This window comes from Lissotriton vulgaris, chromosome 5 (assembly GCF_964263255.1).
Source record: "Lissotriton vulgaris chromosome 5, aLisVul1.2, whole genome shotgun sequence".
NCBI lineage: Eukaryota > Metazoa > Chordata > Amphibia > Caudata > Salamandridae > Lissotriton > Lissotriton vulgaris.
The window spans coordinates 1515312458-1515325539 of NC_141693.1; the positions used below are offsets into that span (position 1 = coordinate 1515312458).

Consider the following 13082-nt stretch of genomic DNA (forward strand, 5'->3'; position numbering starts at 1 on the left):
CAAGAGCCTAGACAAAGCTGATATACTAAAAATCTTGTCAGCCTTAAAACATTCGACATAGTACACTTTATGGACCAAACAGTGATCCCTTCTTAGTGTAAGGCCTCATTCCAGACTGCTTAAAAACAGTCAAGTTTCCCCAATCCTGAACGCTGACCAGATTGACACCAATAACTACTGACCAATTTCCAATATTACCTTACTAGCTAAATGTTTTCATAACCAATTGAGGCAAAAGAACAAACAGTTCAACCACCTTGACAATTGCCAATCTAGGTTCAGACAGTACGAAAACAGTTAATAGTCCACATATTGAATGAGGCATTACAGATACTCAACTGTAATGAATCCAGCCTGCTAATACTTTTTGATCGGTCAGCACCATGTGACAAAGTGATTCATGACTATCTACTAACTCTATTAGAAAGAAGGATGGGGGTCTCAGGAACAATGTTAAAATCCTTCTCATCTTTTTTCCACAACTGATCACAAAGAATCAAGTTAAATCAGGACCTGTCCAATCTAACCCCAGTGATTATAGGGGTTCCTCAAGGTCTCACCCTTACCCCACTCTATTAAATGTGTACGTGGAGCCGCTGCCTGAAATCCTTAAACACTTAACCAGCTTGTCACTTGTTCGCAGATGTTACTCAAATCTATATATAAATATCCCCTCCAGAAAGTGGCAAAATACTCAATGGTACCTTGATGAAGAGCCAACACTGACTAGCATGAAACAATATCAAATTAAACACACAACAGAATTTCTGTTAATCTCTTCCTTCAGCCGCACAATGGACCAAATACCTTCATGCGCTAAACTGCATCCCTCTTTGATAGACTCTACAAATTCCCTTGGAATCATCTTAGATAAAAACGTAGACATGCAGGCTCACATTAGCACCACAACTACGTGGGCTCTCTTCCAAATGAACACTCTAAGAAAGACCAAGCTTTTGCTTCCCCAACATACTTCAAGATTGCAGTTGAAGCTCTAGTAATCTCTAGGCTGGAATATGGTAGCACAACCCTCGCAGGGATAGACAAAACCAAGATTGGACCACTTATGGCTTTATTAAACACTACAGCTAGACTCCTCACAGGATCTAGAAAATCGGACCACATCACTCCCTCCCTTTAATGTTTAAACTGGCTACATTCTGAGGCTCAGATTCAGGTCAAAATAGCCTGTATGACACACAAAGCCCTAGATCCTAATACCCCAGATTACCTTGCGCAGAAACTCAAGCATTCGGGGGACAGCAGAAGTTCACGAAGCTCTTGTTGTCTGTTACTGAAACCGTGAAATTCAAATAGAAGAAAATCTACAACTGCTCATTCACTTGAGTAGCACCACAAAGTCACTACCACTAGAGACTAGGGTAAACCCTCAACTGTCTCCTTCAAGAAGGTGAAAGCTTCACTGATAAACATATTTCTTCCTTAACTGACACTACTACAATGATGGCACGCAATACAGCCCTAGTTAAGCTATGTAAATATTGTTCCTGATCTGTATCTTGACTGCAAGATTGACCTCAATATTTATGTGATTGATATTTTGTTATATGTTTGTCTACTTGCATGCTTGTACCACGCTCTGATACCGTAGGGGGTCATGCTCTCATTTTAAACACTCTAGATAAAAAAAATCTAAAGAAAGAGCGACACAGCTTTCCAATGCTGTTTCAAAGGCTTTGGGCACCTGGTGAGGTGTGATATCATTTACAAGACAAAGATTGGCACAACAGGTTTGTAGGTTACACAGAGATCTAGCGGATGACATAAGCAGACTAGTAAGGTAAGTCCCGAATGGGGCTTGCATCCCATTATAAGATTAGCTTTTACATGTCTGGGCACCCAACACATAGAATGTATGCAACCATTGGAAATTAAGTTGCACAAACTAAATCTTCAGATACCACATCAACAATCCTGAGCAGGGGGAGGAGCTTAGCGCGCAACCAAGATGGTCGCGTGAGCACAGGGCTCCTGAGACCCTCGCCGCCTCCCGCACATATCCTGTCACTAATCCGGATGACGACGGCGGGTTATTAAGGACATAACCCAGCTGATATAATAGCTGTTTTCAGGAATTGATTTGGATGCCGGGAACCGGACTTATTCCACTCCGAAGATTGATGGCCTCCACCGAGGAGCAGCCAGGGACTCGAGTCCCGGTGATGCCCAGGTGGTAGTTGAACAACAACGGTCAGTGGGAGTTGACTTGTGCCCTTGGGTGTACTTTCCGTTTCGTTTTTGGATTTTCCTATTGAAACCTGCCATCGCCCACCTTTGGTGGCCCATGGACTAAACTTTGGATTGTGTGATCGCCTGTTGCATCTCGTATCAAGACTCTCCCAGGACTGACTTGTGCGGAGCCATTCTTACCAGGTCCCAGAGGCCCCCCAGGGGCTCATCGCTCAACATGGCGGGCAAGCCAGACAGCGAGAAGCGGAAGACCAAAATCACACACCTTGGGGGTACCATTCAATCAAATGTTATGGATCGTTACACCCAACCTAAAGGATCCCCCAGTGGTGCTAGTAGGACTCTGGAAGAGGCCAGAGATGGCTCCGCTGCAACGGATGATTTAACTTTGCGAGCCGTCATGGGCGCTATTGCGAGCATGAAGACATTCATGGGCCAACAATATGAGACATTGGCTCTAAAGCTCAACACAGTGGCTATAGACGTCAACCTGATCAGGACTGACCTGGCGAAGAGCAATGAAAAGGTCAAGTCTCTAGATATAAAGACTGCCAGCCTTACGACCGACATGTCCGATCTGCAAACAGAGGATCGCAATCTACGGTCCTCCAACGACTTATTTGCCCGCCGACTGGAAGATTTTGAAAGTTTGGCAAGGCGCAATAATGTTCGTATCATCGGAGTTCCGGAGAAGTCCACCGAGTTGACCACAGACCTCCTCGTGGAAGACCTTATTCTGAATCATCTGGCCCCCAAGGGCCTCAGTAATTTTTTTGCTGTGGAACGTGCGCACAGAGCTCCAGGTGGAAAGCATAAACCAGGTGCTCCACCTCGGCCCATAATAGCTAGATTCTTTAATTTTAGAGACAGAGACGCTATCCTGCAGGCGTCGCGGGCCAATGGCCCCACGAAATTCGAGAATGCGACGGTCAGCTTCTACCCAGACTTCACTCAATCCGTTCAGAAACAAAGGATGGGATTCTTGGGGGTGAAGCGGAGATTGAGAGACATGGTATTGAAGTACGCAATGCTTTTTCCTGCTCGGCTTCGTGTTGAATACAACCAACGGACGTTCTGCTTTGATCGGCCTGAGAACGCTAGTGACTGGCTTGACTCTCTGCCGACGCACCGAGACCGCCCGGAGCAGTCAGGAGGCGCAGAGGGTGGCCCGTTAGAACAAGAGTGAGGAGTGGTAACCGGCCCGAGAAATATACGGAACTCACAGCTGTGGTTTGATGACTTTTGTGATTGTACATGCAACTGTATAATTCCCAGAGGCGGTAGAGGGGACGGGACTCTTCCTCCTTCCGGGGTTCTTTTTCTTCTTGTAGACTAGTTTTATGTTAGGGCGACAGGCACACTGCAAGTTGGGGTGGCTATTTAGTCTAACGCAGGGGTGCAGGGTGGGGGGATGTGTTCAGGGGTTTTTTCCGGTGGTGGGGAGAGGGACTTTGTTTGGTTGTTTTTCGTTTAGAGGCAATACATTGTTGCATATTCTGATTTGGGTGGCCTGTTCGCTGTGGGGTGGAGCCTGCCTTCACTTCTGGGATAGGGGGTTGAGGGTACTATGTTGGAATGTTAACGGTTTAGGGGACAGGATAAAACGAGGAGTAGTATTACAGCTTTTGAGACGTCTTTCCCCCGATGTAGTATTATTGCAGGAAACGCATTTGATAGGAAATACGTGCCATGCCATGAATCGGCGAGGTTATCGCTTAGTTGCACATTCGGGATTCACCACTGGATCTAGTGGGGCGGGTATCCTAGTTAGGAGCTCCCTCCCCCTGGAATTGGATGATACAATTTTGGACGACAGGGGACGCTATGCCGCCATCACGGGCAAGTGGGAGGGGAAGACGATCTCCTTACTCTCCATGTATGTTCCGCCAGGTTTGCAAACAATGACTTTTGCTGATTTGGGGAGAATAGTGTTGAGACTCCATGAGGGCATTTTAGTTATAGGCGGAGATTTCAACTCGGTTGTCTGTGGTAGGGAGGACCGCAGCCCTCCTAGGGATATTGTGAGATCGCAATCTTGGTTGGGTAACTTCTTGGAGACACTGGGTCTGGTGGATTGCTGGAGACTGATGCACCCGGGGCAGGCACAATACACTTTTCACTCAGGTGCACATGGTAGCCTTGCTAGGCTTGATTATGTCCTCATGCCGACAGCACAGGTCGTCTCAGTGAGGGAGATTAGGCACTTGGCCAGGGGTATCTCGGACGACTCCCCACTGTGGCTCTCTATTGATATACAGCTGGGAGAGGAAGGTCGGGTGGCCCAGATTAATCCCTGGCATCTTCGTAATCCTAAAACCCAGGCGGGCCTGGTCAAATCTATAGATCAGTATTTCTCCGAAAATGTGGGGTCGGTATCCTCCTCAATCTTACTGTGGGAAGCCTTTAAGACGGTAATCCATGGTCAGGCTCTGTCATTGATTGCTTGTGCAAAGAAAAGAAAGAATGAGGAGGTAGTACGACTGGAGGCTGAAATAACTGAGCTTTAGGGAGAATTGGAGTCTAGTATCACGCATGACAAGTTGCACGTTCTCAACCTCAAACAGCTTGACTATAGATCCTTGGTGACTGATGGGGCTAAAGCTATGAATCGTGAGCAGCAGGGATGGCTGTATGATGTTGGAGACAAAGCAGGGAAGCTGATTGCCTGGTTGGATAGGAAGGAGAGATTGAGTCGTGTGGTTCCCGTGATTGAGAGAGTGGATGGAGTGCGAGTTGTGGACCGTATGGAGATAGTGGGATGTTTTGCAGAACACTTTCAAAAGGTATATGCGCCAGTCTCAGACAGACCGGAGGAAGACTTGCATTTGTTGCTGCGAGATATCGCACTGCCTTGTCTATCCAACTCTGATAGAGAGCTGATGGATGCGGAGGTTTCAGACGATGAAGTAGCACTCGCCATCCGCTCCATCCGCTCAGGAAAAGGTATGGGCCCGAATGGTATCCCCATTGAGCTCTACAAGCTTCGTCCAGACAAAATGGCGCCGTATCTCCGTGAGATGTTTTTGGAGTCGCGAGACGTTGGGTCCCTTCCCCGTGATCAACGGCTTGCATCCATTGTTGCGATCCATAAGGAGGGGAAACCTCGGGACCAATGTACGTCTTACAGACCGATATCACTTTTAAATGCAGAACCCAAAATTTTGGCAAAACTGCTGGCAAACCGACTAATAAAGGTAATCAGCGATTTGATACATCCGGATCAGTCTGGGTTTATCCCACATCGCAATACCGCATTGAACCTGCGTCGTCTTCATGGCGTCCTGGCGAGAGCGGAGTTGCTGCGTGAACCGGCCATTTTGGTCTCCTTGGATGCCACGATGGCCTTCGACGCAGTGGAATGGCCATATCTGTGGGCCGCTCTTGCAAAGTTTGGTTTTGGCCCAGGGTTTATTAGCTGGGTTAAACTCCTTTATGAGGAACCACTGGCCCAGGTTGTGGTAAATGGCAGGGTCTCGGAGTCCTTTGTTCTCGGGAGAGGCACGCGACAGGGGTGCCCATTGTCTCCGTTGCTCTTTGCCCTTGCTTTGGAACCCCTAGCCGCTTGGCTGCGGTGGGAGCCATCACTTAAGGGTATTAAGTGGACCCCTGATTTTGAAGACCGAATATCACTCTACGCAGATGATATTTTGCTGTACCTCACATCCCCCCGGAAGTCATTAATAGTATTGTTTGATGTGCATAGCTCATTCGGGAGGAACTCTGGTCTTGTGATTAACTGGACTAAATCCTGTGTTTATGTCCTTACTGGAGATATACCCCCCCTCTGCCGCGTGTTTGCCCGATACAGGTATCACAGATTGGGTTTAAATACTTGGGGATTTTCATCTCGCTTGACCCTGCTGTCCCATATGAGCGTAACCTACTTCTCCCGCTCCGACGGCTGAAATCCGACGCGGCGGCCTGGTGCGGCTTGCTGTTGTCCCCTCTCGGGAGGGCGGTCCTTTTTAAGATGATGTCTCTGCCACGATTTCTATACGCCCTTCAAAACACACTTGATCTCGTACCGGTGAGCTATTTCCGTGAGGTAAAGAGTTTACAGAGGCAGTTGATATGGGGCGGGCGTCCTCGTATTGCCCTGGCTAAATTGACGTTGCCCTGATACGACGGGGACATTGCGTTACCGGACATCAAGCGCTATTACTGGGCATTTCAATTGTGCGCAATCAATCATACCATGTATGGCCCCATGCCAAATCCCGCATTTGAAATGGATAAGTGGCCGTTGCCGGGTGGAAACTATAACAGGGCGCTATACTCTAAATCGGTTGAAAGGAAGCTACTGGGACCCACTAAGATTGCAGTACGAGTGTGGCTTAGTGTGAACGCAGCAATGGGGTGGTCGGATACATTGACCCGGGCTACCCCGCTCTACGTCGCTGAAAGATTGGGTAGCTTGTGGTAAACGAAGGGCTTTGAGAAGTGGGATCTCGTAGGTATTAGTAGGGTCGGTGATCTTTGGATTAAAGATCGGATTAAGACCTTTGAGGAGTTGCAGTTGGAATATGAACTTAGTAATAAGGAGTTTTTTCGCTATATGCAGATCCGCCATGGGCTGTGTTCGGTTTTCCCAGCCGGGGCCACAATTCCGGAATCTTCTCCTCTCGAAGATCGGGCTGGACGGACACATTCTGGACAGCACCATTTCTTTGATATATAAAAAACTAATTAACGACCGTACGGATTCACTACTACAGCTCCGGGAGGCTTGGACCAGCGATGGGCTGGAATTGGATGATGAGGATTGGCAGGCTGCGATATCCTCTCCTAAAGAGGTCGCGATCCCGGCCCGTCTCCGACTGGTGCAATTGAAGATCCTACATCGGATCTATATAACGGGCCCCGTCTACTCTGTATGGATTATTCTGTGGATGAGTTGTGTAAGCGTGGGTGTGGTTCGATTGGCACTTTCCTTCATATCATATGGGAATGCCCGGAAGTGGTTGTGTTCTGGAACCGTGTGCATGCAGTTATGGAAGAGGTTACGGGAGTTTCGCTGTTGCCTGAAGCCCGGCGCTGTCTGCTGAATGTATGGGAACCGAATGATTATAATGTGGCACAGACTCAAAGGGCTACCCTTGGGAACATGATAGCTAAAAGAGACATAGCACAATTGTGGGGGTCCCAAAGAGCACCTACGGTTATAGCGTGGAAGGAAAACATGGATTGGTGCATGTTTAGGGAAAAAAACGGTGTATGTTGCTCGTGGCAGACCGAGGAAATGGGGTAAAATTTGGGACCAATGGAATCTGTACCGGGGGGAGGTGTGTACTCCTCCTTTTGTAGATATTCCGGAAATGTCGCAGTCCCCATAGCCGAGCATTCCTTGTACTGTTTAGATCCTCGTAGACACTGTAGTCTATCTCCTCCCTGCCCCCCTCCACTTTACCATTTAGTATTGAAACGTACATTGTTTTATGGCGTGGTTTCTTCCCCCCCTGGGGCAGGCACTCGCCGACATTGCTTATTTTGCCTCGTTAGTTCTTGTTTATTTATTGTTTATAATTAGATTTATATATAAATAAAATACAAAACCTTAATTTCATCCTGTGCGAGTATCTCATGATTAATACGAACTGTACGCTGAATCGCTGCCGGGCCCCTGGGTTGTCGGCTGAAGAGCTGTGTTTTTTTTACAATACCATGTTTGCGTCTAATTCAATTGGCGGCTGGCCCCTGTGGTTGTAGGCCCACGCTTGTACTGTTACTGAAATACACAATAAAGGTTTAAAAAAAAAAAAAAAAAACAATCCTGAGGCAAAGCACCGACATGGATCATGCAGATATGGTTCTTCGATTTAATGAAGATGCCTGCCACAAAGCTTAAAGGGAACTAGTCTGAATCGAGATACATGGTCAGTCAGTGGTACCTCTTAGTTTCTTTGCACCTTACTCAAATTGCTGATTCTTTAAATGAAAACATCAGTTACGAAACCGAGCTATCTTTTAATTCTTTCCTTGGTTTTCCACTTCACTGTCTGTGAAAGCATCTTTCATCAATTATAAGTGAGCGAATTCACCTGCAGCTCACTTGGAGACCCATGTGTGAAATCTGTCTGGACCTTCAGGGCGTTCAATTGTAGCTACAGCATATGCTGAAAAGACACCTAGATATTCAGAACTCTTCGCAGAACTGGTTGACTTATGTGTTTGGTAGATTCCAACTCCAGCCTAGTGGTTAGCCTCTAGCCTCTGTCCAGGCAGGTGCCAAGTGCACGTGGCAGAGATCAGAAAAATACTGCTTCACTCATTCCCGGCTGGCACAGTTGGTAATCTCACTCATTTATTCTCAAGGGATTGAAAATGGGCAGGAAATGTTGGAAATGCCCAGTACTCTTGTTCCATGTGGTTTAAACAGGCTGTGCCTGTAGGGGCATGAAATATTCTGAGCCCAGGCCTACACAATTCAAGCTCTAGAACAACAGATAAATACTTGGGGCTAGATGTAGGTAGGAACGATTTACCGATTTTAAATTACCGAATTTTACTGATTCGGTAATTTAAAATCGGTAAATCAATGGGTCCGACATGTAGGTATTCCAGATGTGCTGGAATACCGAATCGGATGAATTCGGTATTTACCGATTCGGTAAATACAGAATCGGTAATGCCCATTCATTCCTATGGGCTTTGAAGCCCATAGGAATGAATGGGCATTACCGAATCGGTAAATACCGAATTTCACAAGGGTGCTCGGGGTGTCACTTTGACACCCCCAAAACAGGCACGGGTGCCATGTGGCAGGCATGCCTGCCCTAAGGGCAGGTCTGCCTGTCACATGGCATAGGTGTGCATGCACACTTGTGCATGCACACCGGAATCGGTATTTTACCATGAAATTGGATTTGATGGTAAAATACCGATTTGTTAAGGCTCCTGGGACTCTTCAGAGTCCCACCTACATATGGGTGGCTCCGAATCGGTAAATTTACCGTTTTTTATTTTTTATTTTACCGAATCGGTAAAATTACCGAATCGGTAATTTTACCGATTTGGTAAAATAATGCCCCCTACATGCCATTCACCTGTTTACCGATCGGTAACAGCCGAAAATACCGATTTTCGGCCGTTACTGACCGACATACATCGGGCCCTTGGTCTCTAAATTAAAGCTTCCAGGTACAGCGCACATGGATGTTTCTAATTTAACATTAGACCCAGTAAACTGATGGCATGTCCAGTCAAACGCTAAAAGGGCCCCAGTTTGAGAATGCGCTACAATGCCATTGAAATGGTGGTTAGCACTACACATTGTGTATAATATAACAAGCTTAGCTCTGGCCCACCATGCAATCCGCTCGCCCTACCTTGGGTACCTGTGTGTTCACCAACCTGCAAAAGTGGAGCAAAATGAGTGGTTATGACATTTTTACTTATCATGGCGGCTTCCACCCATGAGATAAACAAAAGAAACACACCTTCGTAGGTGAGGAAGTAGAAGAATTTTATTTAATTAACACATATTTAAGGTACAGACACGTGACTAAGGGATTACGGTGGCTTCCGCTGCACCTCTAATACCTAGCACTGAAGCTCAATACTTACAACAGAACTATAAGACTAGAGAACACTGCTGACCCCCCTGGACTCGTGCATCATTCTCGATTATGGTGAATGTGGCTGCCCTGGGTGTGGAACCATATATGAAAAATCCTTGAATCTGCCCACAATTTACGATCCATTTTCAATCCTTCCATTGTGCCACCTGATCCAGTTCCGCGGGTTGTAGGAGTTACATTTTTCCTATCTTGGTATTGTGCAGCAGTTAAGAGAAACTTAGTCCTTGCACAGAGATGCTAGATGTGGCGGAGTTGTCCATGCACGGTAGTGCTTTCATGTGTCTTCCAGATGTTCAAGTCGAGTGTAGCAGCAATTGCTGTTCACCATCTGTCTGATCCTTGCCATTTTATGGCTACTCTTCAGAAACCCTGCAGTTGTAGGTACTGCAACAGAGGCTCTAGTGAGCGCTGTGCAACTATCATATTAATCAACGATTGTAGATGGAAGAGGAAGGCAAAAGGGCCCTGGACCTTGGTACAGACTCCCAATGGGGGCCTATAAACCAAGGTTTAAGTACCTAACTCACGCTTTAGAGGAAGTTTGACGAACACATTCTGATAAATTAAAAGTTTCCTATGTTTATTCAAACATCTTCCCCACCTCTCTGGGGTGGTGAGTGGGGGTGGGGCAGGGGGGGGGTAGAAGGAGGGAGAGGGAGTCGGAGCTATACGTATCATGGAATAAGCAATTTTCCTTTGCCCTCACAATTAGAATGTTAGCGCCATTGCAGAAGATTTTGGCTTTTTTGTGAGAACAAAATTGGACAGCCATTCAGCTAATTTTGATGCCCATTCGGATACAATATATTATCTACTTGGTCGATCCCAAAACCAGCAACATATTTGCTCAGGGATCTTCGGTGTTCTAAACAGATATGAAGGAATGAAGCAAACTGGAAGCAGTTCCTGTAAAAGTCTTCATATCTGTCTTGCTTTAACACGCTTTAAGAAGGGGGTGCCCATAAGTTGTGCAAGTGCAATAGTTAATCAAATCCTCGTTTCTGTTACTTCTGTATCCACTGTTTGCCTGTGCGAGGATTGCTTCAGTTCAGTTGAAGTCTAGGGTTTTGCTGCTTCAATTCCTGTCTACTAGTGCTCAAGTTGCAATTTAAAGGATGAGGTGATGAGTCCATGCTTCTTTTGCAGGCTACAGTAGATGTGATGAAGGTGTTTAACAGTGTGCATCTGGTCCACTGGGAATCTGTGAAAGAGATGCACTAATCTTGGAAACTAGATGCTTTGAAGAATTGCTGCCTAATGATGTAGTCAGTTCTTTCTTCACCTTCCTACATTCAGAAAAGAGAGGGATTGGTGGCTATGAATTGCTAACAGTTGGCCACTAAAATTCCTCTTCTGAAACGGGTAAGGTCATAGGGACTACCTGCTTAAGCAACAGTCCTTTTAGAAGAGGCCGCAATCCTTCAGGGTTTCCTTGATGACGATGTCTGTGACTGCATCAAAGACAAACTTCACGTTCTGTGTGTCCGTGGCACAGGTTAAGTGGCCGTATATTTCCTTGATATCTTTGCGCATGTTCAGATCAAGGAACTGTAGCTTGATGTAATTTGCAGCATCGTCATAAGTGTTGGGTCCTGGGAGCAGGAGAAGAAATCAGTTAGATACAAAGAAGCATGACTGAGAACATTGGAATTAAGTGTTTCTGAATTAGTAGCCCCACCAATTAATAACTTCTAAAGCACCTTACTGTTATATTTCATTATACTACTGAACTAGAATCACATTTAAAGAAAAGTTAAGGATATTGCCTTGCAGAATAGAAACGCACTGGACATCATGGAATTATGGATCGTGAGCCCGTGCTTTAAAAGGCCTACGTCTTTTCCAGAACCCTTTCCCTTACCAGCCCCCGATTATGCCTCAATTACTAATTTAGTGAAAGTGAATGTTGCATTTATCCAGACTGGAAGAAATCCGTGTTCTTGGTAGAAACATCAAGGCATCTGTCACTTTTTTATATATGATGTTTTTATGTATTGATTGTAGTTTTCCTGAATACCAAACGTTTCAGACACCATTTGACCCCTCCCCACCTAACAAATCTCTAAAATGTATTTGAATGTTTATTGTCGTTATTATTCCCAAAGCAAATATCATTAACCTTTTACAATTTGGGTCGGATGGACGATCAGATTACGCGCTGAGCCAGACGCCATCAGATGCAACATCACAATCTCCAACTGTAATTTTGTTGCCAGCATCAAGTGTGTCAGTCCGACTACGCGAGCTTGTTGGATACTTGTTACTTCTCAATGTATGGATTATGTGGTACATTCTAGTGTTCCTCCTACAGTTTTATTGATTGCCCTGACAACCCAATAAGAAAAAGCTGGATCAGTGAGTTGCTCCAGATCATATCTTTGCACATACTTTGTCTCTGTCACTCTTTCTGTAGCCTGGATCTCAAGGCTCTGAAGTTCTGTGGCAGATCAGGCTGCTCTAAGCACATAGTCTTAAAATCTAAGCACCGTGATCTGGCTCTATATTTAGGTTTTCTTATATGCTGTGCTAAATCTCAATCTGGCGTGTTGTCGCAGGTTTTTTTTTGCCAGCTGACACTGTATTTCACCTTGGATGTGTGAAGGGCTCATCGCCTGTGTGTCTGAATGGGACAATGAACGATAAGGATGCGTGGTTTGTGCATTAATGGTACAGGAATTTCCTGAAACCTATGAACCAAAGAGATGAGGGCTATGCTAGTTAGACTGATACCGCACATTGGCACTGGCATGAAGTTATATTTAGATTGTGTGTATATTTGTAATATTTGTACGGTGTTAACCTGGATCAGAATCAACAGACGCAGAACTATGCATAAGAACTGGGGAATATGATCACCATCATGGCAAGTGAGACAATTAAGAGGTAATTAATAAAGTGGGAAGTAATACTCCTTGAAGAGATCTGTCGTTTTTTTCTTTTCATTTAGAGTAGATTATGGGCAAAAGGTATTTCTCCATCCCTATAAACAATAGTCCTGCTCTCAGCGCAGTTGCAAAGAGCTCCCCTCTCTGTTTTCCAGTATTCCACCTTCAGAAGGTCTTTTTTTTAAAACTATCCGCAACTCATCCGTGGTCATCTCCAAAAACAAATTGTTTATTACGTATTCCCTGGTGGGAGTGACTCCACATGCTGTCCCTGCCAACACAGAGTAGAAAGTATTTATTGGACAACACACATACTCCGTGTTTGGGTAATACCCTGGGCAAGCTAGGATGCAGGATGGAAACTGCTACAGTACATAGTGAAGTGGATGAAATCTCAAATATTTCCCGT

The 13082-nt window shown here is 45.6% G+C and overlaps 1 protein-coding gene across 2 annotated transcripts in view; it reads right to left on the reverse strand.

Annotated features, from left to right (window-relative positions):
• Positions 1–9652: 9652 nt before the first annotated feature.
• The window catches only part of GNAT2 (G protein subunit alpha transducin 2), a 222106-nt gene continuing 218676 nt past the window's right edge, over positions 9653–13082 (reverse strand). For both annotated transcript variants that reach the window (XM_086923569.1, XM_086923568.1), the window contains exon 8: positions 9653–11380. In XM_086923569.1, the coding sequence (XP_086779695.1) occupies positions 11190–11380 (191 nt within the window). In that variant the 3' untranslated portion in view covers positions 9653–11189. The remainder of the gene's footprint in view (positions 11381–13082) is intronic.